The following is a 25828-nucleotide window of genomic DNA, read 5'->3' as shown; positions in this document are numbered from 1 at the left end:
CTGTTAGAGTGTTTTCATAATAGCCTTAAGATGTGGTAGCTGATTACCTAGAAGTCAAACAACTTATCATAATTGCTTGGAGAGCTGAAAGAACACAGCTGATACATACTGTGCAATTTTCCACACAGATGATCTCACATTTCATATAAGGCAAGTGAGACAAACTTCAAGCAGGATTATTTAAAGAGTAAACCCCCAAATATATACAGGCATCACACTTATTCTTCATTATTTCTGAGATTCCCTAGATGCACATTTAATTCTAATTTGGCATGTGTATTTTTGACATATAAGAAGGTTCTTGAATGGGCTCCTACTGCACATTTACAATGAACTAATGCTAAGTTTGGTGAAGTTCTTACTCTGGTTGTTGCAATGCACCTCACAGGTGATCTATACTCTTCTTCCATCTTGGTCAGAGCTATGATAGTTTCAGCAATAGCATTCTTTGTCACACGTGACCAAGCTTCTGACAGATGACCCTGGTAAAGACGAAACTCGATTTATTACAGCTTTTATTAAGAGCAAGTAAAATTGTAATTAGAACTGCTGCAAAACATTAGGTTAGTATCTCAAGTTAGGACAGAAGAAGGGGAAACTGGAGATGACTGATAAATTAGGTGTTTTCACAGAATTATTTATGTTGGAAGGGATCTTCAAGATCATCTAGGTCCAACCCCTTGCCATGGGTAGGGACACCTTCCACAAGACCAGGTTCCTCAAAGCCCCATCCCAACCTGGCCTTGATTTTCAAATCAGACAGATCTGGTAAAAATTAACCCTCAAATACTGAGGTGACTGAGGTTGTCTCTGAGCAACTACTGGAATAATTAACTTGGAATAGGTAGAGGGCATATGATTTGAAGAACACAAAGTCCTTTTCCTAAAGTGTCCCCCACCCCTTCTGGAGAAATAAAGATGCAGAGCTGGAGCATGGATAAGTGACTGTGACCAGCACACAGATCACAGTGGGTTCCTAGAAAAATTAGCTTCACATGCCTAGCTCAGCCTCCTGAATAGAGTCCACAGTTCCTGTATTAGAAAGAAATAAAGAGGAGTACACAGCAACACAGCAAACATCAGAACCACAGCATACTTTCCAATCTTTAACATTCTGAGCCTGTGGCACTGACTCATACTCTCAAGTTTCTGGTTCAGAGGCTGCTGCAGCCTTCAATTCTTATTGTAATCTCTAAAGTCCTAAACTTCATGCTGAAGGTGACACATAATTGAGATTCACTGGACTCTAAAAAGGAAGCTATAGTGACTAACTCAGGTACAGGTACCTACACATTGCAAATGGTGAAAATGTTAGGTGAAAGGAATTGCATTTGCAACTCTTATTAAGAGGATAGTGACACTGATGCCATCCTGCTGATAATTAGCAGCTCTAATAAGCATAAAAAAGTTTTCCAACACAGACAGACTTTAACTGTAACTCTTATCAATTATGAGATTCTAAAATCTTGTAGTCAGAATCAACAGAGAGAACTCTCATCCAGCTCCAGCAACTTTGAGAAGGAACCTTCTTAATCCAAGCACAGTGAATGGTTTAGAAAATAGGACTTCCATTCTGAAGATACTGAAAAACCTTTCAAAGGATATTCACAGAGGAAAATCTGGGTCATTTAGAACATCTCACTGAAATAGGTGCAGAATTAAGGGAAACAAAAACAACCTCTTAAGTAAATTCCTTTCCCAGAAACATATACAGAACCTTTTTTTCTTTTGCCAATATTATTTCTGGGAAATAGCTGATTCGCTTTTCTTCAATTTTTCTGCCAAAAAACTGTCTGAAGCAGAACTATGGAAAATTTAAACCCAGATAAATAAAGGAATAAGTAACTATAAGTGTGGATTTCAGTGACTGAAAAAAGTCAATCTCAACCAGAAAATCCATACAGTAAGTCTACACCCAGTTACATGAAGACAATGCTGTTATTTTACTTCACAGATAAGTTTTACTTTTGACTTAAAGTTCTGAGTGCTCAAGATTTAAAAATTAAGCTTAAAAGTTAATAATATTAGAAAACGACCTGCAATTATTGTTTATCTCTTACATTTTGAGTATAAGCAACTTTTTAAAAAGCTTATTTCAAAACTGGATTTCTGTTTAGCAGGATCAGAACTCTGTTGCTACTGCTTCTAACCCTAGCCCCTATCCAGAAAACTGTATAGGTCTTTTTTCTTGAGACCAATTAACATTTAACAGCTCAATCTGATGCTAACTGTAACAAAATTTATAAAAAATCCCGTATTTTTCATTATCAGAAATATTTTAATATTATCCACATTTAAAGGACAGAAACTCACTGCTGCCATGTCTTTAATGAGTTTAATGATGATCTCTGAAATCTGGGTAGGTGTTGACCCCTTCATCCACCAATGACTTTCACCTCGCCGAATGTAGCTGCAAAGGATAAATGGTAATAGATGAAATAGACTCAAATAGTTAGTATTTGTCAAAATCCAGCACAAAGAAATAGTGCACAAACTCAGCATACAGTAGGTTGTAGTAGTTTGTTACATATTTTTAAACAAACCTGGAATTGAAGATCATTGGAAGTGTGACTGTAGTAACTCCTTTGCCTGCAGTAGTGCCAGCTGTCCCTGTGATAGTAGTTCCTTTGGCTTTTAGCTGTACAGTGAGAGCTTTGGCAATGCATCCCAAAAACATGTCCAAGATACCTAGTTTGTTCCAATCTCCTTTTTCTGTTGAGTGAATTATATCACTTATATCTGCTGGTGGAAGAGACTTCACCCCTATAATACTTGCCAGGCGACTGGGGGTAACCTCAGGCAAAACACGTCTCAGTAATGATGTTACCTGAAGAAAAAAAAAACAGAACACTACAGTTCTACAGTTCTTACCAAGACAGCTGGAGTTTTTAAGAAAAATCACATTAAGTCCTTCTTCACAATATATTTCACTTAGAAGGACTCAATCTAATTGCTGTACTTAATTACTCCTGTAAGAAATTCTGCAATATTATTATATAACAATGAAGCATTTATTAATGTAAAGCAGCAAGACAAGGCAAAGAATCTAAACCTGATCTCACTCAAACAATACTTAGTCTCCACATACTAACAAAATTATGTTTGGTACTGGACTTAGGATACGAGTGATACAGATGTTTGTACAACTTTGATTTGCTTGCATGGTACCCACTTCACATGCGTTATTGAGATGTCAGAGACTGTGGTAGAACTGTTAGAGACACTTTAGACATCTGGAAACAAAGTACTTGCCTACTGTTTTCCAACTCATTTGTCTTTTATTTTGATAGTCTAACTGGATTTTTTTTGCTGCGTCAATAGCTGTGGACCCAACAAGAATTGCCTTGAAATGATACAACCTTACCAACTGGTGAAGCTGGGGTTGAAATTGCACACATCATGCAAAGTTTGTCCAAATAAGCATGAAAGCTGGTGAAAGCTTAAGGACTTAACATTTAATATGTAATTTTGCAAGCCCTCAATGCTCTCTTGAAAGGCTACTGCATATCTGCAATGTATCCCAACTACTAAGTATCTGCCTCCAGGCAAATTGAGATGTGAGATTTTAACAGCTCAAAAAGGGTAAAAGGAAGAATAAAGAGTATGAGACAAAAACTTCTGCAACAGAAACTTAAAATCCACCTGAAGAAGGAACAGCACCTAGCAACAAAACAGTGCATTAACTGTACTAATGCAAATATTTTATATGCTTATATATTATTAGCATTATTAAACATATATATAATATGTGTTTATATAGTATGTGCATATAACTATATATATTAGCATAATTAAACATATATATAATATGTGTTTATATAGTATGTGCATATATATATATACACTAAGACAACGCTCAAATTCAGAAAGAGACAGATATTAAAACTCACCTTGAAGATACCAAGAGTAGAAAGGAGCTGTCTAGTTCCACACTACTACACTTAGAGCCTGAGTGTAAGACACAGCCGCTAAGGACTCATGCCAGGTCCTTAACAGACTCTAGCAATTAAAAACTTCTCATCTTGTCTACACAGGCTACCTGGGCATTATATACACATACCAGCAAATACTGAAAAAACACTGTGCTGTTCATCTGACAGACATTTCTACCATGCCCTCATCATTAAAAAAAAAAAAAAACAAGCACTCTAATACCTGGCCCTCCAATTCCCCAAAGAAATTCTGTATTTTTTCCAAGCACATGATTTCAGTATTGCGAAGACACTTTTCCAGCAATACCAAGACACTGGAGTGTCGGAACTCAGGACATCCCTTTGGGAGTCTGGAGTTGCCGGGACCCCTGCCAGGGGGCTCAGAGACCCTGGCACACAGCCCAGAACACCAGTGGGTTCGATTATGAACTGTGGAGCAAACTGCCAGCTTTACATGAAGATCTAAAAGCCACAGCAACTTAAATAGTGTAATAATAAAGTTATCACAGGGTGCAAATGTAGGTTTGGGGATTTTTACTATAAGGGTTTTTTGGTGACAAGATTGAGGGACTTGGGCGTGTTTAGCCTTTCTTCTTCTTCTCTACCTCCATCTTCAGTGGTGATGGTGGCACTTTTAGATTGGTTTAGAGTAGAAGCTCACTGGCTAACATAGATAGGTATTGGAAAATAACTGTAAACATGCTACACGTAGTTTTTAGTATATAAAGATAACACTGCCCCAGGGGCAGGCAGAGTGCCTGGAACTGTCCTGCTGAGCGGACCTCGGCTGGGCAAGAGAAAAATTTTATAGATAAGATACAATAAACAATTCCGAGACTGAAAACTGAAGAGCTTTGACTCATCCTTTAAACGTGCAGGCTGAAGCAAAGACTTTTATCACATCTCGGGATTGCAAGGCCTGCGACCATCCGAGACTGGAGGAGTGGTCAGCACTGACCTGCCTCTGCACCCTGGGAGAAGCCGTGTGTAGCAGGGAGAAGAGGTCCTGGAGCAGAGTGAGCTGCTGGGCCAGGTACTGGCGGCCCACGTTGGAGCCGCTGAGCGCCAGGACCATGGAGAGCAGCTCGAAGCAGTAGGCGTCCGAGGAGGCGTCCTCGTCGCTGGGCTGCGAGTTGGCGTTCTCCTTGCTGGAGATGGCGTGCTCCCACTCCTCGCGCACGCGCGTCGCCTCCATCCGGATGGCCTGCACGATGTGGGCGCACACCTGCCAAACAGAAGCCAAACGCACAGCAGCTCTTACAAATTTTAGCAAGTGCAGAATGTTGTGGTTTAGGTAGCTTCACAAGTATGGCTAAAATAAAAAACCTGTGAAATTTGGCCTGTACTTAAATTACTTTCTAGCATAAATTCAAATGAAGAATAAAATGCTGAATTTGCTCATCTATGCTCAGGAAAATTTAACTGAAATTATATTTATTTCAGAGCCTGCCTTTTAATTTACTTTTTACATAGAATTCAGGCCAAAAAAACCACTCCACATAAACCCCCAAAGAAATACATTTACTTGGCACACACAAATAAAAACCACTTATTAAAATAGTCTCTTCAGTTTAATAATCAGAAAGCTTAAAAAAATTTTAGAAACAATAGCATGGTAAAAAATTTTTAGGAGACTACAATGCTTGCTAAGATGAGTGACAGAAGAGTAGATTCTGCTTAACTTACTAAACTTAAAAATTTTAAAATTAATCAACAGCTTATTATTGTACAAATCTTCATAGCAATTTTCACTGAAATTGAACTTATTTATTAAAAGATACCAATATTTAATCCTCAAATAATTTCAGAAGGAACGAACCTGTTTCTGCAAATTTGTCAGTTTGCTCCGGCTGAATATGATCCCTACCATGTGCTCCTTCAGGTCTGCATCTGATGTTGCCTTCATAAAAAGCATGTTTAACATTAGATCAAAAGTTTTGAGAACACTTTGTAATTACTGTAGCAATTAACATGGAAAGTATCAACAAACTGTGTTTTATAAGTTAGTAGCTTTTTTACAGGAAGGTATATAACCAACATCAATTTAACTATGCTTAATAAATACATCATCGATGTAGTAACTTTCTCTTTGTGAGAGGCATTTTAGCATCAAATGAAATAACAGGCAAAACAAGTGGAGTGCAGTTTCTTCACACTTTTTCTCTACATATTAACAGAGCCTCTCTTGAAGCAAAAGATAATGGCCAGGACTTTCAAGCTAACTATTACTACAGGTGTTAAGTACTTCAGTAATTGTAGGCATCATTTGCATCACCATTACTATGGTGTTTCCATTAAATCCATTTGTCTCAGTTATAATTTACATTAAAAAACACACTATGGTTTTGTATTAAAAATACACTAAGATATTTTAAAAATAAGCAATTGCAATGTTTTACTTCTGTTTTGATCTAAAAATTATGCAGCATAAGAAATTGAACAAATACTGAAAATCATCCTGGGTAAGTTTTTTCAGCAAATATTATTGATAGAATACAAATAAATACATTGTGTACTTTTTCTTCTCCTTCTGGGGATGACAACAGTGCTTTTTCTTCTTGTTCTGGGGTTGGCTCAGCATCTCCGGAGATAAGTTTCCCAAACACCTGGAAGAAAGACAATGATAATCAGCGTATCTCAAAGATAAACCTGTGCAGATGTGACATTTTCCATTAAAACAAAAGGCACTTAAAGTCTACAGTTCATAATAACTTTCTCTGTGTAAGACATCATTAAAATCCCACCTGGGATGTTATAAGTCGGAATACTCGCAGTGTCTCAGATTCACAGTTTCTTTGTTGAGCTACACTTGCAGAAATCTGGCCTGCTATTTTAATGCTTTCACCATCCTTCCATCCAAGAATTTTTACTTGTCGAACTCTTAGTGTGTTCTCTGGACCCTTCAATTCAATTTTGATGATGTGATTGTCACCCCCAGGAAGCTCACTTGTTACCCAGCCAATATGTCTTGAATCCAAGTCTACCTATTAAAGAAGAATATAAAGTTGGAAACTGACATTTCATCAAACAAAAAGTCACCTATCATCATATATATCACTGTAACAAATACTGTGCTTGTAATGAAAATCTCAACCTGAGCAGTCAGACCTACGTTTAATGATAAAAATATTCAACCTCCCGAATTCAGATTAAAAAGTTACATATAGCTATTTCTGTTTTATCTGTAAAGTGGATTAGAAATAGTGGCCTACTTATATCTTTTATCCTCAAAGCAACAGTTCATATATTAAAAAAACAACTCTTAAAACTAGTATTTGGTCACTAATCTTAGGAAAAAAAAACCAGCCTCTACAATTTAAATGAAAGTATAACACACAATTATCATTTCATCTCTATTCACAAAAACTCCTGCCAAATAAATTGTTACTCTGAGGAAGTTAGTATTTGCTACCCTTACACCAAGACTTAACTGCAGGACTTAACTGTGAAAAAGGGAGATGAACTGTATCACATTAAGTGCATTTCAAAATAAGTACTGTTAAAAAAACCCCCAACATAAATAATGCCATATGAAATCATATATTTCATATGAAACTGCAGTGTCACTACTGGAAACCAAGCACTGATATGGTGCAGTGCTTCACATCACTAATCAGAGAAACGGAAGCCCTGAGGCAAGTGAGCCCTCTCTCCTATCCACAGGCTCATTTATAATCAAGCTAATATTTGTTTTTGCCCATTTCTACATTAATTGTCAGAGTCCGCATTGAACTGTGCTGCAGCAGACAAGGCTAACTTATTTTTTAATACCATGAGACAGGATACAGTATGTGGGTGTGCTGGAAGGTAAAAAGCTGTTGGAAAAGTGTCAGAGCAAAGAGGAAGCAAAGCTGAATCAGTCTCTGCCTGTGTTCTGGGAGTTTTTTTGGGAAACCTTCTCCAGCTAAAAGGATAAGTTACCATATTTTAGTAATTCAAACTAAATTAATCTAAGGAACACTTTACATAACCCTGTTCTGTTTCAGCAGAAGAGTAAAACTTGGTTAATAGTCAGTATACATAACTGAATTCTGTCATTAATAATACAGTATTTTCCAAGGTTTATTATGATGTCTGATATTTGCTAAGTAATTTATCTACTTAGCAAATAAAAATGGAAAGTATTAGCTCAGAAAAATCTCTGGTATGTGCACAAAAAATGAAAGCAATTTTTCTATGTCAACTGTTAAAATGTTTACCTGCTTTATTCTGCAGAGATCTTCTACTGCCTTGCCAGTTAGGAAGGTCATGGAGGTCACTTTGTTCTGCCACAAACAAGCAAAATAAGAATTAAACACTTCAACAGAGACAGTTCTGACTACTACTTCTGCATTGAGAGTACATATGTAAAAGAAAAACTGCTTCATTACAAAAACCCCCCCATGATCAAAAGCAAGGACAAAGAATTCCAAAACACAGCTCTCCAACACAGCCTGCTCTTTGCATTAAAAGCTGTAGTTGAAAATACTGATATATATGTAACTTTACTGTACAGATCAATAAAAAATAATGTAGAAAGTCTAGAAAATTTGGATTTTACGACAGCTCCTTATTCCAATGCTTCTGCAGAAACCATGAGCAAGAAAAGTAACTTAAAATAATTAAATGATTGAAAATGTGTCTGAAACAGAACATGTCACCAAGAACTAAGTTTCCCAGTTTCAGTTTTATGCAACTGCAAATTCAGACAGACTGGTCTGATCATAATAGTTCCTGCTTCCTAAATCACAGGACTTAGAAACTTCACTTTGAAATGTGAACTTCTGCATTAGAATTACCAACTGAGAAAGAAAACAGTGCTTCTTCATTGATAAAGACATACAGCTTGGACTATGCACCTTCAATGAGAGACAGTTTTATTTTCCTCTTACCCCAAGATCTCTGGAATTGTCTACATGAACACAAACATAACGTGCATTGATTCCTTTTACACAGTTGATTGTGATGTTTTTAGTTTTGTTTTTGTCCTCATCTCCTGACTCCCAGAATGTTTCTGTAGACCCATCTGTTAAACTACCAATCATGGCAGGTCGGCTTGATGTCTTAATGTCAACAATGCTGGTTAGGTCTTTCAGACAAACTACTATACACAGTTCCTGTGAAAACAAATGGGAATCTTTAAAATACTTGAGCATGGTTTACAATTTTTAAAACCACACAGACATTGTTGTTTTGATGAAATGTGCTCTCCAAGAAATTTGTCCTTTATTGATTCAAATTATTCAGTCCTTTAAACCACAGGAAACATTAGTAGCTAAGAGCTGAATATATTAGCAAATGCCTAAATATATTACTAAATGGAAGAAAATACTTCAAAAATATTAAACAGAAGTATTAATTCATGCTCCTCAGAATAACAGAAGGAAAAAGATGTAAGCAAAGAAGAACTGGAAGTACACAATATTTAAAAAGTTAACCAACTCCGTAACATTCGCCAAAAACTTCATTTGCAAACAAGCACTCCTCCAAAATTTAGGTTTGAGTGATAGACAGGCTAAGGGTCAATATTTGAACCTCTAAAGCTAAATATGAGAGCAGGGACAAGATTCTAAACTGAGATATGTTCAAGAAAATATGATATTGCAATAAAGAATCTTTTATTTTAAAGAGAATTATTATTGGAAGACTATTCACAAATGATCTCTGCTTCTGAGCCAGAGCTGTAATACTTGCCTGATTCATGACTTCAAAACCAGACTGAACGCTGATACTAAAACTCTCTTCACTATCTCCATCATCAGATTTAGACAAAATATTGTTGATATGATGAAAAACATTGCTCTGGTGCAGGAACTGGTGATCAGATTGTTTGAATTTAAGACTCCAGCACCTGAAAACACATTTAGTTGACTTTGAAATTTTGAATGTTGGCAAAAGACATCACTTACCCATGAAACTATTAATCACATTCTTGCTTCTCAAAGTATTTTCTATAAACATTTAACTTCAAATTTTGCAGGATCTCAAGTGTTTTTAGTGCATCATTTTGAGGAAAGCAGGAAGAAACTTTTCTTAGAATGGTAATAGTAAATGCAACCATTATTATTCATTTTTTGTTCTTGAGACAAATACACAGGAAAAAATCTCAAAGTTTAAAGATACTATCCAGGTGACAGATTTCTGAGCAAAGGGCACTACACAGCCATGCACAGCCACACACAGATCTTTCCATATTATTCTGTTAGATGTTTTCTTTTTCATAGTGGACACTGTATAGAATTTAGAAGCAAGTACACTACTCTGTACAAAGTCTTTTATACTATTATTTAAATGTATAAACACTAAAGTGTCTTCTCTATGTATCTCCTTCCTAGTGGTAAGGATAGATGTGCTCCTTCTTATACAAAGTTTTTAAGCATCCTATTTACACTGCAAAATCTTTTAACCTGTAATTCTACAACATTCTCAGCCTTTTCAAGTATTTTGTCGATTTGTGCTTACCTTAAGGCCATTTGCTGTAATGCACTACCACTGGGAAGAGACATCATAAGATCAGAGATTGTCTGAAGAAGGCGATGGAAGGTGTGGGGTAAGGGGTGAGCAGCTTCCCCAGCAATCACTATATCGGACAGAGGGTGTTCACACACTCGTGTGTCTTTTTCCTACAGAGCAAAGCAATTGGGGTGTTTGCACAGACTTTCTGAGACAAAAGGTTAAGACAACAAAAACATTTCTGCCGCTTGCTTTAAGACTAACTGCAACAATCTTACAATAAATGTGAACTTGACACGGTTCTTGTCAGAGAATTTTTGGAGTAAGTTACAGATGAGCCTCCAATAGGGAATTTGGGAAGTGCAGTGTATACTGACACATATTTCTCATGATTTAAAGATGTGAAACATTATATGGCAATAATTGGAAAATAAAGAAACAAGTCAGAAATAAATAACATATTCCAGCAGTTGAAACCAACTTTATCTGAGCAGCAAAACCCACCCATAGCAAACTTTATCACTAAGCTGATGTTATCAGTTGCTGCATCTCATTAGAGCTGTGAAAATAATAATTCTTAGTTAAGGTGTGTCAGTATCAGAAAAGCAGTGTACCAGGTTACACTGCTGAATAGACTAATTTCAGAACAACTAATTTCAAAACTGGATTAGATTTGAAGTGATAAAGATTATCCTGATTTATTGACAACACTAGCATGATTTTTTTTGAGCTATTCATTGTAGACATGACAGTGTTTTAAATCAGAGCTAAGTCTAGAATAGGTTGTATGCACTATCTTTTGGAAGTATGGGATGTTAGACTGTACCATTTTGCAGGCTACATTTTCAGAACTATAGATTTTTCTTAAATCACTGAATTAAGTATACCTACTGCACACATAATTACTTATATAATTATTTATATACATACACAGCAGTACGTAAATTAACTGTGCATTTTCATAACTAACTATGGACTTTTCTTAGAACACTGAAAAACAGAGTACACCAAACCACAAAGCTTCTCTAAAAAATATTTTATCTTCTCTCTCATCACAGGGCACAAATTAGGAATAAAAAACAAATGTGCATAAATAAAACAAAATTTAGCAATGTGCTTGTGCTTTTTTTGCTTTTCTACTTCCCAAGAATACTAACAAATAATGCTTTAGAAGACCTTGTGAGTCATCAGCACATAGAAATTGATGATTAAGAAGAAAAATTAATCTAGGTCTATAAAATGAATTCAACTACAATTTAAGGTTTTGTTTCACAGAGGGAGGATTAAGGAATTTTGTTTTTCACATGGAAGTATTTCTAATTTGCCTACAAAATCAGCAGAACCTCACTTACTTGTTCTGCATTTTCTTTATTTGATTTATTTTCTTCATCCTCTTCTTCTTCAGGCTCTACAGGTGCAGGAGTCAGGGAAGCCACAAAATGCCATAAAATATCATGAAGAGAAGTTGTTTGAATGACATTACAAAGAAGCCAGTTGAAGGCCTAAAACAAATTACATACAAGGAGTTACCAACTGGTTAAGCAAACCTGGAATAAAACCATTTCCTAAACCATTTATTGAAGGAGGTACACTGACGATTTGGACAGGCAAATAATAATGCAAAAGTCTTCAAGTAAGACGTTATTGCCCTGTAGCTAAAACAGTTTACTAAAATGACAACTATAGTACAGCCAACATCTTAAAAAATAATTCCAAGGCAGAATTTACACCGCATTATTTTAATGACACAAGAGCCATCAGTACATGAATACCTCCATGGCAAAGACTCTGCAAGCAGATTTCCGTAAGGCTTGTTTCATCGCTATTTCAAGTCCTTCCAGATCATGATGCTGGATTACAAATGCCAATACTGGCCACTGGAAATTTCTCTCTCCTTTGGAAAGAGAGCTGTGGGCGGAGATTAACCGAGAAAGTTCAGGAGATGGATGTCTCAGGAGAGAGGACCCCACTTCTATTCAAAAGCATAAAAATATGCATACATTAGATTTCTTGTGCATTTCAATTTTATAGCCACAGTAAAAATGAAAAGCAATAAAGCACTTTTAGAATGGATTTTTTTTTCTGAGAGAAAACTGCATTAAAAAAGCAATATGGAAAAATGATGCTTCAACTGAGAAAGAAAATACCACCTTCACTTTTACATCAGGCACAGAAGATTCACTACAAATTTTAGAATTACAGTAAATCCTAATCCAATTTTAGGCTAAGTCTGTGCCAATTACCCAACACCTAATGTTTACTATTATTTTGTTTTATAACTTAAAAGTCACTACATGTATTTATAAAAAATATATTTGTCTACAGTTTCCAAGAAGAATTGCAAATCCTTGAATCATTTGTCCCTGCTTCTGATGTCTGTGCTCTTACCTGCATCTCCACTGTTGACTCGTCTCCTGGGGATTGCCTTTACACGTGCTGGCAAAATCGAGTGCTGTTTGTCATATTCTGATGCGACAACTGAATATGATCTTTGAAAGACTGTGCGCTTTGCGAGATCTGTATCTGTGATTGGACTGGTTTCCAAACTACAAAGAAATCAGTGAAGTAACACACTCATTAGCAAATATATACAGTGCATCTGAATTATACACCAATAATTAATAAGGATACATGCATTTCATAGTCACAATGTTACTACTGCATGAAACTTTGTCTTATGTACCTAAGAACTGGTTTAAATGCTGGAAAAGAAGGAGCACATATTAGAATTACACATGGTGAAAAAGCATGCAAGTGCCTTATAAACAGATGCAATGATGAACATGATGAGTTCCAAGAATTTAGGTATTTCTTTTAGAGAAATACAAACATTCAGATCATGCCTAATTTGAAGTTTCAGACCAAACTTCTCCTGAGAATGCATGTGAAAACATCTATGAAGTGAATTTTTAATATGCAAGCCAACTGAAATTTAGAACTTTATGTGAAGTAATAGTTTCTAACAACATTAGCCTTAAAGTCAAATTTGAATTGCTACGGCTATACCTCTGACATGTTTTACTCCTTACCTTCAGTGGACTTCTTACAGTCTGCAGAAGGACTCCCAGCTTATGCTGTCCCTATAGGCCTCAGGAGACCATGGTGTCCACAGTTTTAATAAAGGAATATACCAATACGATGCACTCTTAAGGAGTTTTGTTAGAAAAGTTCTATTTCTGAAAAGACTACATTATAGATTGTAGTATTCCAATAAACTATTTGTGCAGTCAGTATGAAATACAACAAATTGAAATAAAAACAGATTAAAAGCAAATTTCCTCTTCATTACATCCTCACTATAAGATGAGGAATCACTGACATCTGAGAACACTGAACATCTAAGTAGATTCTGGACTATTATTAATAGTAAGAGCCATTTTTTCCCTGGTGAAACAAAAATTTTTATACCTTCTTGAATTAGATCACAGTAAACACTACATGACAAGAAAGTGGCTTAGGCTGACAGAAATCATCTAGCACTCTCGGTCCCAGACAGCATTGTCATTTCTTCTGTGACATTTTTATGTCCCACAGAACAAAGCAGCAACATCTGCTTTGAAAAGTGTAAGGTAATGAAATTTCCTCCTGTCCAAGCTTCCCTTCAGAATGAAATCCTGAAAGGAGAACAACTGCTACTTCCTTTCAATAAGCCTGCACTCAATCAGTTGTGGTAAAGAACAGATATAGAGTCAAAAAAACCTGCTACATTTTCAGAGTTTGCAACAGTTACAGTCCTTGGATTATTGATCTTTAGATCGCTTCTTCAGTTCTGTAGATTCTGGAGAATTTTTCTCTATGGGGAAATAAGCAGGCCTGAAGTAAAGGCTATGGATAAATTTCCCTGTATGCTAAGAGTCCTTACCAACTGAACAAATTCTTTTTTATTTGGGTTGTAAACCCAGGCAGGATCTTTCTAGAGAGAAGTAACTGAAGTACAGTAAAAAGTTTCAGTTCTGATTTGTATATTCCTTGCATTTTTACATATCCAAACATATTTCACTGCTAACAGTTGAAAGTACACCTGATATGCTATGATTCACTGAAAATTTCCTAACTACAGCTTCATATGCTTTTGGCTTTTACGCTGCCATTTCAGAAACTGATCTGATACTTTAGCTTCTTAACTGCAGCGATGTTTTCCTTTTTTTTTTTTTAATTGGTGTTATGCTACCGCTTTAACATTTGTATGTAGTACCTAGAATTACAAGGAAGTACCTTGGGGGCATGGATTTCATGTTACTCTCTGGCTCTTCAAAGACATTCGGACTCGCGTCAGGAGTAACGGAGATGTACGGTGCGGGTACTGAAGTTGAACGCAAGTACCTCATCTCATCCTGGAACAGGTTGTCATCCTGGTACCCAACAAAATTTTCATGATGATGCCTACACCAAATGAGATTTTTAAATTAGAATTAGATTAAAAATTGCTGAAACACACACATATACAAAAGTCGTTTGCTGATACACTTTATCAGCCAATGCTAGTCATGTACTCTTCACCTATTAATGCTTTTAAGCTGGTTATGACTTTGAAGTGTTCATGGAAGATACAAGGGTATTCTCAACTAAGAGGTAGTGGGGATCACCTTTTCCCATCTTTTAGTATTTTCATCAGGTATTTCCAGAATATATTTTGGATCCAAAAGTCTACCCAACATACACAGACACTAGAGTGAAATTTACTTAGGATTACCAAGAAAGCACAAGTCCTTCTGGTTTCCTTTTTATTATTTTTAACTGTGAAGAGAAAAAAGTAGCATGTATGTCTGCTACTAACACACTAAGTTAAACTCTTTGGGAAATTCTGAATTCTTTGGAAGAAACTGAACTGTTATAAAATATTTAACATCTGAAAGCTACTTAGGGCATATTTGACTCTAGGAGAAAATACAATCTAAAAGATTGAACAAGATCATGGATCAAAACAGACAGAAGAAAAAAACATCATGAAGAATTAGGAAAATGTCTTTTTCTATGTAAGCTTTAGTTTAGTTTACACACATTTTTATTCAGTACTCTACACAGATGAGTGTTAAAATCAATATTCATACATGTCCTTTATTTACCTTGCTAATGTCTGTAGATAGAGACATGGCATCTTAATGGGAAAGTCTTCAGAAATTCCTTCTTTTAGACTGGGAAGTTGAGATTGGAATGCCTTTGCAGGGTTATAGCAGAGGATACTGGGCTCAGCAGCACTACTCAGCGACAGTAAATACAGAGCATTGGCTTTAATCACTTGATGAGCTTCCATAGTTGGCAAGGCACGAGGTGTCTTAACTTGCATTGGTTTTCTCCTAGATTGTTTAATCTAGATAGATTTAAATAAGGCATAATTAAATTCACCACAGGAAAACCTGATGACCTATCTCATAACACAGCTGCTTATTTCTACCTGTTGTAAAATGCCTCCTCTATGACAAAACACATTTCTATTACTTTCCTACCTTTGTAAACATTTAATAGTTTGATAGTTCTGACATTTGCCTCAAGATTAATTTTGTGTGCAAAAAGCTTCAAAAAGTTGAGTTTAAAAATAATGTTAACCTCATTAATATCAACACATTTACATACTTTAAGCAAGATTTTGAAATGAGTCCTTGAAGACCACTACAAGAAGAACACCTTTTGTACTATTCCCAATAAAAACTCCTCTAGTGGCATCTTGTATGCAAAGACCTGGATCATTATTATGATCATTAAAAAAACTTTAAACATGAAGTTAAAACAGCCCTCATTTTAGCAAATGAATAAAACCATTCAAAATTAAATAAACTGACAGATACTTAACAAAATTATTACATTCAATCCTGTGGTTATACAGGGATAAAAAAAAAAGCTACTTCACAAATTTGAGCACACTATCATCCGAAGGGAAGAAAACTGGTCAGAAACCAGTGAAGTTTCTATTTCATTATCTTAAACCTAACAATGAGGATAGGAGGATATTCCCAAATTTTGAAGTTCCAAATTTTTAAACTAGCCCTTCTTTTCAAGCTGTGAACACAGCACTACTAAGCAGATAGAAAGTTAAACATAAGAGCTGAAAATACCTTCTCTCTTGCAGCTGCTTGCTTTTCACGGAGATACTTTTCTCTGCACCGGTCACACACCAAATACCACGTGCTCCCTCCAATGCCACCATCGCCACAATTCCCAGCCCATCCTCCACAGAAGTGCCCGATGCTGTTGTACCCTTGGCCACCTGCATAGCGGCCACAGCCTACAGGTGGGAAAGGTGAGAACAACTGATTTCAAATGCAGGATTCTTATTCTATTATTTATTGCTGTAAAAGAGGGATGAAGGGGGGAGAAAGGAAGATGCATGTCTTTTCCCAGCCTAATTTTCTATTTTCTGTATGCCTGAATTGGTTACAAAACAAGGTTAGGTTCTTCTCTGTTCTTGTCCACGTGTCCGACCAGCGTCTAAAGAATACAAATGCACTGTAGTTTTCAAGTTTTATAAAGAGCTTATCCAAAGCATGAACAGATCCCTATTCAGACAGCTAAGTTATGGTTAAGGTGAGTATTATAAGTTAGCCAACAATAACTGTAATTTAACAAATGCAAAAATCTCGCCTCCTAGCTAACAAAGCTTAAGAGGGAACGGAGGGTATTCTTTTGCTGATTAGAGTTTCTCAGAAAGATTCAGGACTTTAACTTTGAAGACACAGAGCTAAAAAAAAGTAGAGACCAACAAGTACATAAAAAATATTAAGTCAAAAGAAGAAGTTTCCAACTCTTGACAGTAGAACAGTAACAGAAAACTTCTGTCAATGTAGAAACTCTGACCAATCTCATTTTTGATTTCAGTTTTCTCAGCACAGCTTCAAATTCTAAAGTGTAAAACACAGCATATTTCTGAAGAGCAACTGTAAAGTCAGAGCATTATTTTGACCTTGTTTCAAACAACTTAGAAACTTTAGATCCCTAACTACTTAAAATTATACACAAAGATGTACAACTGATCTCTGTATGTAAGTACAACTTTTAATTTAGTGTACATAATAGAAAACATAGCCTGACATTTTCCTAACAGCAACTAACACCGAAGCATGTGCATGAAGTACACTTTATAGATGGACATGGGAATTAAAAATATGGAGTCTTACCTGGATGAGCTTGTCTCATGTGGTAAGTCACTGGATATGGATGGGATTCTCCACACAACTCACAGATGGTATCTTTTTCAGGTCCTCCCACTGCAAGCTGGGCCATCTCACCAAAAAGATTTCCCCTTGGCCTAGCCTCAACCTTTTCTTTCTTCTTTTTCTCCTTTTTGGCTTTCTTGTTATCTTTGTCACTTTCCTTCTTCTTTAAGACTGCACAAGAGCCGGGACTTGGAAAAATCATGTTTTGGGAAGCTGCTTTAATAGTTGCTAAAGAAATATCTTCCCAGAAAGCTACTAAGTGCTGCAGTGTTAATGGAAGAGGAGACTTGGATTTCATTGTGTGATGACTGGATGTTTCAAAGGAGGTAGTTTCAGTTTTTCCATCCTCACACTTTTCATGCAGAGGTGGTTCTTTTAACATTGAGAGGACTTTGTTTTTATTGATGCTACCCATTTTGGATATATCTGGTCCGTGAGGTGAGATGTTGAACATGTTAAGGGCAGATGATATTTCCAATGAATGTCTATTTTTCAACTTGGTTTCTTTTTCCTCTGCAGGTGGTTGAGTAAGACTGCTTCGTATGGGTGCATGCTCTTTGGACAGTTCTGGATTAAACTTCAAGAAAGATGAGCATGCCATGGCATCATGAACTATTCCTTCATGCCAAAGAAATGCGGCAAATACGGCTCGAGCACATTCTGCGACAGAAGGTGACATTGCTTGCTTGGCAGGCTCTATGGGCTTTGATCCATCTCCTTTGAAAAGGAAGTTGGATTTTTCCTTTTTGGGTCTTGTGTGCCTGCCAGCACATTTACGGCTCACTTTCGGAGATGCTCTCATGTCTTGCTCATCCTTCAGTGGTGCTTTTCCAATGCTGAAATGAACTTTATTAGAACCATCATCCAGACTTCTGAATTCGGTGTTGTCTTCACAGGTGGTATCTGTAATGCTGTCAGTCTTTAAAGTACTCGAAGTACAGACTTCAACTACCTCACTGTGAAGATTTTCTTGCACGACATGAGGGGAAGGAGCTCTATTTTCAGTTTCTGGTGCAGGTTTTCCATCTTTTGTAGTAATTTTTGGTTTGGGGGAAGTGGACCTCCCCCTTAAGGGTTCTGTTAGCGGCACTTTCTTTTTGCGAAGGGTGTCTGGATCTAACGTGTAAGAATCTGATTTGGAGCGTTCTCGAGGAGGATCAAGCTTTGTTTTTACAGGGGATGAAGCTTTTTGAGGTAGAGTTTTGTCATTGGGTGATGAGGATCGTGGAGAACTAGCACCAGATCTAATGCCTGTCAGTGTCTTTGTCTTTGGAGAAGTTGACCGGGTTCCTGGCCCCGGAGATTCGGCTCTCAGACCAGGAGTTGTTCTTCCATCAGTTTTTAGTGTTTGCAAAGTGTTATGATTTGGTGACAAAGACCTGCTGTGCGAGTCTGAGCGCAACTTTGCGGCGTCTGATTTCAGCATGAGGCACTCGCTGGCCGATAAGCCATCGGTATTTCTGGGCTTCTTCTGCTCGGCAGCGGCTCGGTTCATTCGCACGTCAAGCTTGGGTGACCTGCAGTCAGCTCTGTGCTTGGATGCCATGTCTGATTTTCCTGCTGGAGAAATCGGTCTAGCAGCTCCTGTGAAATTCATTCGGTCACCTGTATAATGTTTCACAATTGAATTGTTACATGCTGACAGGGACACCCTTAATAGTACAAAACAAAGACAGACGACCTGAACACAAGATAAGTATCAAACACATGCTTCTGTTCACATCAAAATGAAAGGAAACATGAAGCAATCTTTTTCCCCCTAGAATATTTTTAATACATTTCTTTTCCCAAAGATACACAGAAACAAGTGTTAGGAAGTTTTTACAGAGAAAACACTACTACGGAGGTTATCAAAAGGCACAGTTCATTCCTTCTACAAAACACTAGTAAAGGAAGCACAATTTACATCCTTAGGTGAAATTCCAGGAGTTAACTAAGTCTACCACAGCTGCAATAGAAACCAGGGACTATTTATCTATTATCTCTATATATCTATTATCTGCAGGCTGACTGCAACAGGAGACTTGCACAGAGATCACATGTATTGCCAGATTTATTTTCTTCAATGCTCAAAAGCCAGGAATTGTAGGAAGCAAACACTGTTAGTAAGGCAAATTGGGCGAGGCTTGCAAATATGCTCAAAATGACTCAAATGGATAATCTATGGTATCTACTTTTTCAAGTCCAAAATCTACCCCATGTTCTGCTACCAAAACACTTAAACCCCCCTCCAAAACAAGAAACCCACTTTTTCAACCACTAAGTTAAATGGCCAACTCTGGTCAACCAGGTCCTCCTACTTCGATGCACACTGACTTTGTACATACATTAATCTCCAGAGCGGTAAGACTACAAGAACTACAGGCAGCTTAGTACAAGTACACACAAAACAAGTATATGCAAAAAGTAGCTTATTAAGGCAATCTGCTTCTGATACATCTGTGAACCAAGTCTCTCTTGTAGAATTGTATTTTGAAAATTAATCCAAGCAATATGGAAATTACTGGCAAGCAGCGCAGCAGTTAATACAGCTGTCTCTCCATAAATCCTTACTGCAAAATCTTGAATGCAGAGTTAAGTCCTTTTGATTTGAATGGGTTTTCATTAGTCAAACACAAGAAGCGTTTCCCTAGCAAGCCTGCAGAATTAGGACACAGTACTTAAGATTATTTTACTCTTCTAGATGTTAAAAGGTTATTTGCATTTTTTCTGGGCATATTTTTGGGAAAGCAGCTATTTGTTAAAGAATAAAGTTTCAATTAATCAGAGAATATTTGTAAATTTAAGCCCTGATTTCTAATAGGAACAGGATAGACAGTCACCTTTTATCGGACCTTCAGTATTAGAAGATGTGAAATCAGTGTCTACTTTCTAATGCATTATGGGATCTGAAGCAACTTCATGTAGTTCTCAATCACCAACCCTTATTCCTACTCTAGAAAATACATAGATGCAATTTTTGCCTACTGTTATCTTTCACAATACAAAAAACAACCAAGAAAAATTTAGAAAGATTTTGAGCAAAATTTAGCTACCAAGGTGCTTCCTCAGGTTATAAAAAATTATTATATATTTGCTATTTCCATATTTAAATACCTTACAATAAAATTAACAACAACAGGAAAAAAGTGAAGGAAATTAATTATACTGGAATATTTAACAAGCCTGAAAGTTAGAATATTTTTCTGCCTTCCCAAGACATGGCAGAAGTTCATACTTTTCTGAGCAGAGAAGAAACATTGTGTCTATATTCAAGAATAATGCATCAAATGTAAGCAATAGAATATAATGAGAATATACCAAGTATTTATTATTCTAATCAATTTTGAGAGTCTAATCTGTCTTCCTTTTTACAAGTTCTATAATTGTTTTTCACTTGGAAGGGCGAAATCGGAATAACAAGGCAAGAAATTAAATGGTAAATTGTGGTTTATAAAATGACTGTTCTTGCTTAAAGAAATAAAAGTTTTGGAAATATCGGTTGAAGTATTTCAACTATTCCAGCTTAATTATTCACCAGTTTTACTCATGAGCTATTTTGAGATGCTTATTTTGTGATAAATTTTGAAATGCAAATTAGAATTACTTTTATATACATTTTTCCCCAGTCTGCCAGATGAGAAAATACTTCAGATTCAAAGTTTTACAGAATGCCTCATAAAAGAGAAAAAAAAGTGAAAAGATGACAATCATTTTAGAGGGCATACAACACTTCAAGCCATTCAGCAAAGTATCAAATTTAAAGTACATGCATGATTAGCAGATACCAATGAGGAAAACATTCCAGAACAAAACTGCTTATGAAAGGTAAAGCCTAACAACGGCTTCCAACAACAAAAGTATCTTGTTTTTTGAAAAACAAAGGTTTGGATTTGCACATATAGAGATAAATAATCCTAAGCAGCATTCAGGAGTATCAGCACAAAAAGAAAAATCTCCCAAAGGAAAAATTGCATAAAACAGCAAGCTGCTTTGTCTGTAAGCAAGAAAAATTCTCAGATTTTATTTCCTGTTTCTTCTTATATACTTCTTTTGCCCATTGTATGACAACAGCTGTAATTAGACTAACAGTCACTTTCCATTTTACAAAGCTAGATTGCGTATCATGGAGTTGCTGCAACTCAGGAAGGCAACACTGAATGATTACATTAGATGAGCTCCCAACAAATACCAAACTTGAACATTCGCTTTCAAAACATTATTTTCTTACAAGAATGAAATGAAAATGAATGGAAAGAGAAAGAAAAACGAACCCAAAACATTTTGCCGATAAAAAATCTGAATAACCTTGCTATGTTGGCATGCATACCCACCCTTCAGTTTGTGAGAGAGAGATGAAATAGCAGAGGCAGGCCCAGCTACATCACTAGTTTTGTAAATACGCTCACGAGAAGCAAGGCAGCAGGATGGAGTTTCTACAGTGGAAAACAGTTGCACAGAAGCAGCACAGATTCAATGGAAAAGCAGCAAAGATAAAAACAAGCATTTCAAATGATATGCATCTTCTTTGTTACGCATTCTGAATTCAGTGTTTAGATTCCTACATCAGTTATAAATGACAGACAGTAGTTTGTAGTAGAATGTAGTACATCAGCTTCCTTGATCTAAAAATGCTGCAATTTCAATCTCAGCTTCTAGGATGTAAAAAAGTAATATATGAGGGCTAGCCAATGACATTTATGGTTTATTATAGAAACCAGCAGTGTCTAGTTTTGACCTGAACCTGGGTTTGAGATGTTAACATTTAATCTGCAAATTCAGAAATTAATTATTTACAACTTCAATATGGTCTTCCAGATGATCAATTTACACATTCTTTAGTGAAAATTAGAGAACATCTAATTTAGTTTTGGAGTCTTGTTAATCACTGGAAAGAATGAAAAAAATACATTAAACACAGCAAAACTCTGTTTTCAAAAGTGATTGCAACTCAATAATGTAATGTTTTGAAAAACTTCACTTATATAATGTGGAGTTCCTCAGTACAAGAAACATAACTAGCAGTAGATGAATGTCTACCAAACAGTTCATAGATGAAAAAAACCCCCCGTATCAGTTCTTAAAAATAATTCTGATTTAAGAAAAATTCTGATGTCATCCAAGATAATTTCAGTAGAGTGTACTGACACCAAATCTGTTAGAAGTACAACTCCACAAAAATGAAACTTGGAGAGAAATAATAGGGACTTTTGATTTCAGTCTATAATTTAATTTTTTTTTTCTGGTTTTAAGTCCTATTCCTTCGGGGAAAAAAGTTGAAATTTTTACTAAAGTAATAATTGTAAAGAGAACGTGTATGCTAGAAGATACTGTTTTAGATACACCCTTTTGTACAAATGGAGTAAGGTAGTTGTATTGAAAATAAATTATTTTAATTCCTACACTATTTAAGACATCTTTTTGTTCTGGTAATACATTTACTAACTTGTACATTCAACAAGCCTGCTACCTTATGCAGGCTTGCAATACCTTACTGCAATACCTGCTCATGCAATGGACTATGGTTCTAGAAACTCTGCAATGAGAAGGTGTTTAAACATTTGAAATAAGAATTTCATTCTTTAAAAAAAGAAACTAATCCTTGATTTCGCAACACTATTAACACAGATTTAACACCAGTACTATCTACTTTTGATACCTACAGCTGATTTGGAGAGATCCAATAACAACTATATAGCTTCTGAGCAACAGGATGTCATTCAGTCAATTTTAAAAGATAAAACGTAGACAAACATTAGAAGCCCAAAACAGCAGTAGCAGCAAACCTAAAAATGTCAATTTGATACACTAGCATCCCACTCTAAGAATAATGAAAGGAAAATCTTTATGAAATCCACTTTCATGAATGCACATTTATACTTCAGTCTTTCACCCTGTCTCTGTGAACTTACATTTTTGAATATTGTAATCTAGTGCTGAATGATGTGCTACCACTATTAAAGTGTTTCAAGAGGACTGTGGGTCCAGCAGTATGTCAATCCATGTATACCCAGGATAACTGGACAGCCTCAGGAACCAACATTTCATCAGAACTCCCTCTTCCTGAAACATCCTCAAAGACTACAAAGTCTTGAAATACAAGCCAGGCAAGACTGTCTCATGAGCCATTCAAATGTGACAGTGTGCCTTTAGTCACCCACTTTCCTTCAACATGGAAATAGCTCCAGCTTGAAAAGCTACCCAATATGGAGATGTAAGAGGCAATTCAATTTCTATGGCAGGATGCAGTGTCTACTTTCTCTGAGGAAACCTAGGAAGCAAGACATACCCCTAACTGGCTCATGTGAATCTTCTTTACACAAACTCTGTAACCATCTCGTAAAATGTCACTGGAAAATGGAGCTAACTTTAAGCTTCTTCCAAAATGCCATCGCTTTTCTGCATCATGATGAAGGAAAGCACTGACCTGCCTTTGCTGTTCTGCCCTAAACAATGGATGCCTCGTAAAAACAATGTATTCTTCTTTTACTCACTTCTACTGACATGGAAACTACAATACAGCTGTTAGTTGAATTTCTGCAAGCACTGCAATCAACATATCTTTCTTCACCTCCTGAAAATGCCAAATGTCATACTAACAGCAAGACTAAGACTTTTTTAGAAATTATTTTGCCATGAATAAAAGAATGCACTGAAGGAAGAAAACGAAAAACTCGAATATTAAAAAAGAAAAATGTACTTAGTATGGTTAAAGTAGGGGTATGAGTGAATTAATTAAAGCAAAAGCTGAAATATGGTATAATGAGAAAAATATGAGCAATATTCTATACCAGTGGTGGGGCTTGGCACACTAATACTTCAGCCATGTAAGTGTATTAACTGAAATAAGTGCTCCTGTGCTGGAAAGGTACATTAAAAAAAAAAGAAAAAGAATTAAAGAATTCTATGCTTTTCTAATTTGTAACGTAAACTTTTGAAGATGTGATATGAGGAGATTAGGTCTAAAAAAAACACCTGACACAATTTGTACTCTTCCTCCAACCTTTACCATACCAACCCTCTGAGGATGGTTTTGGATTGACCTGGCCAAATGTATGTTTCACATGTATCCTTGCCTATAAAACTTGAAAAGCCTAGGTTATGAGACCATTTAATTTAGCTCAAATTTTCAGGAATGATACCTTGGCAATATGCAGCCAAGGTATTATTATTTTAAATTTTTAAATTATGAAAAAACAATTAGACCAGTTCTCATTGGTTTAACTGATGATTAAATCACACATAGAAAAGATGACTATGCCTGGTTGAGAAGATTCACTCCCTTCATTTTACTGAAACCAAGAAGCACATCTTATGCGCTCCATACGTGTGTGCTGGTCTTTTGTGCCCCCTCTACACTTCCAGAAAAATGCAGAGAGAAGCACTGTGGTTCTAAATGCAATTTCACCAGCACACAGATGGGAAAGGAACAAAACCAAAAAGAAACTGAAAAGAAACTGATCACACAATACTGAAAGGATGTATCGAGGAACTCCTAACAAGAATAATAGGAGCTGATGATGGATGGTTGGACTGCAGCTCTGCAGCACAGACTGGAAAGGAAGCAGCCTGACAGGACACTGTATTGAACAGCAGCTCAGCACTGCAGCTTCTGCCTGGACAGGAAGCAGTACCTGAAGCAAGCTGCCAGGGCTGCAACAGAGGGAGGTTAACAAATCAGAAGTTACAGGGGTCCAAAGCTTTTTAGCCCAGAAACCCACTCCTCATTTGCAGTATCAATTCAGGTGTGAGGAAACACGGCATAAAGGTCTAACACTGCTGATTGCAAAGTCTCACATTTCTCTCCTTAACTTCAGAGCTCAACAGCCAATCATCAAATTTTGGTAACTGATGCTGGGCAACATGCCAAGATCCTGTTACCCACACTTGCCACATCTAAGGAGATTTATGACCTAGCACATACTGCTGAAGGTTGAGAAACAAGATCTACCATGACTCTCTAGGCTTCCTACACTCAGAACTCAACAGAAATTTGAGTCTTCTATGCTTTTAACAAAGTTCATTGACAGATAAATCAAGCAACCAGTGATAATCTAGTGGGTGTGGGAGTTTGCAGTCACAAGCAAATCTGTTACTGATGATCTTCTTAGGAGCAAGCATAAGGAGGCTGCGGCAATTACAGCCTGTTTTGTTCAAATATCCAATGAAGAAACATATATAAACTTGTGATTCTAATGGAAAAAAAATCTTGCTAAGGCTCCAAGTCAATACAGATGTTCCTGTACTCCAAGGTAGGTTTTGCCAGCTCTTCTACCTTTTCTGAACTTTTAGTTTTAGACTGACAATGAATTAAAATAAATGGCAAGAGTACCT

General features: G+C 36.4%; 1 protein-coding gene across 11 annotated transcripts in view; it reads right to left on the bottom strand.

The window, feature by feature from the left end:
* The window catches only part of MYCBP2 (MYC binding protein 2), a 173311-nt gene that overhangs the window by 11824 nt on the left and 135659 nt on the right, over nucleotides 1–25828 (bottom strand). For 6 of the 11 annotated variants that reach the window (XM_084226535.1, XM_084226544.1, XM_084226545.1 and 3 more), the window contains 19 exons: nucleotides 21829–21930; nucleotides 17477–19120; nucleotides 16418–16587; nucleotides 15431–15675; nucleotides 14580–14747; nucleotides 12753–12910; nucleotides 12137–12336; nucleotides 11717–11866; nucleotides 10374–10534; nucleotides 9606–9762; nucleotides 8804–9028; nucleotides 8132–8197; nucleotides 6677–6916; nucleotides 6440–6538; nucleotides 5752–5832; nucleotides 4891–5157; nucleotides 2544–2827; nucleotides 2314–2410; nucleotides 363–482 (listed from right to left, as the gene is read on the bottom strand). In XM_084226535.1, the coding sequence (XP_084082661.1) occupies nucleotides 363–482; nucleotides 2314–2410; nucleotides 2544–2827; nucleotides 4891–5157; nucleotides 5752–5832; nucleotides 6440–6538; nucleotides 6677–6916; nucleotides 8132–8197; nucleotides 8804–9028; nucleotides 9606–9762; nucleotides 10374–10534; nucleotides 11717–11866; nucleotides 12137–12336; nucleotides 12753–12910; nucleotides 14580–14747; nucleotides 15431–15675; nucleotides 16418–16587; nucleotides 17477–19120; nucleotides 21829–21930 (4634 nt within the window). The remainder of the gene's footprint in view (nucleotides 1–362; nucleotides 483–2313; nucleotides 2411–2543; nucleotides 2828–4890; nucleotides 5158–5751; nucleotides 5833–6439; nucleotides 6539–6676; nucleotides 6917–8131; nucleotides 8198–8803; nucleotides 9029–9605; nucleotides 9763–10373; nucleotides 10535–11716; nucleotides 11867–12136; nucleotides 12337–12752; nucleotides 12911–14579; nucleotides 14748–15430; nucleotides 15676–16417; nucleotides 16588–17476; nucleotides 19121–21828; nucleotides 21931–25828) is intronic. The other 5 variants (XM_084226540.1, XM_084226536.1, XM_084226541.1 and 2 more) reach the window with 2 other exon arrangements.

Source organism: Fringilla coelebs (assembly GCF_963513975.1).
Source record: "Fringilla coelebs genome assembly, chromosome: 2".
NCBI classification, from domain to species: domain Eukaryota; kingdom Metazoa; phylum Chordata; class Aves; order Passeriformes; family Fringillidae; genus Fringilla; species Fringilla coelebs.
Note: the sequence above shows the minus strand (reverse complement) of the source record. Positions and strands in the feature narration are given on the sequence as shown.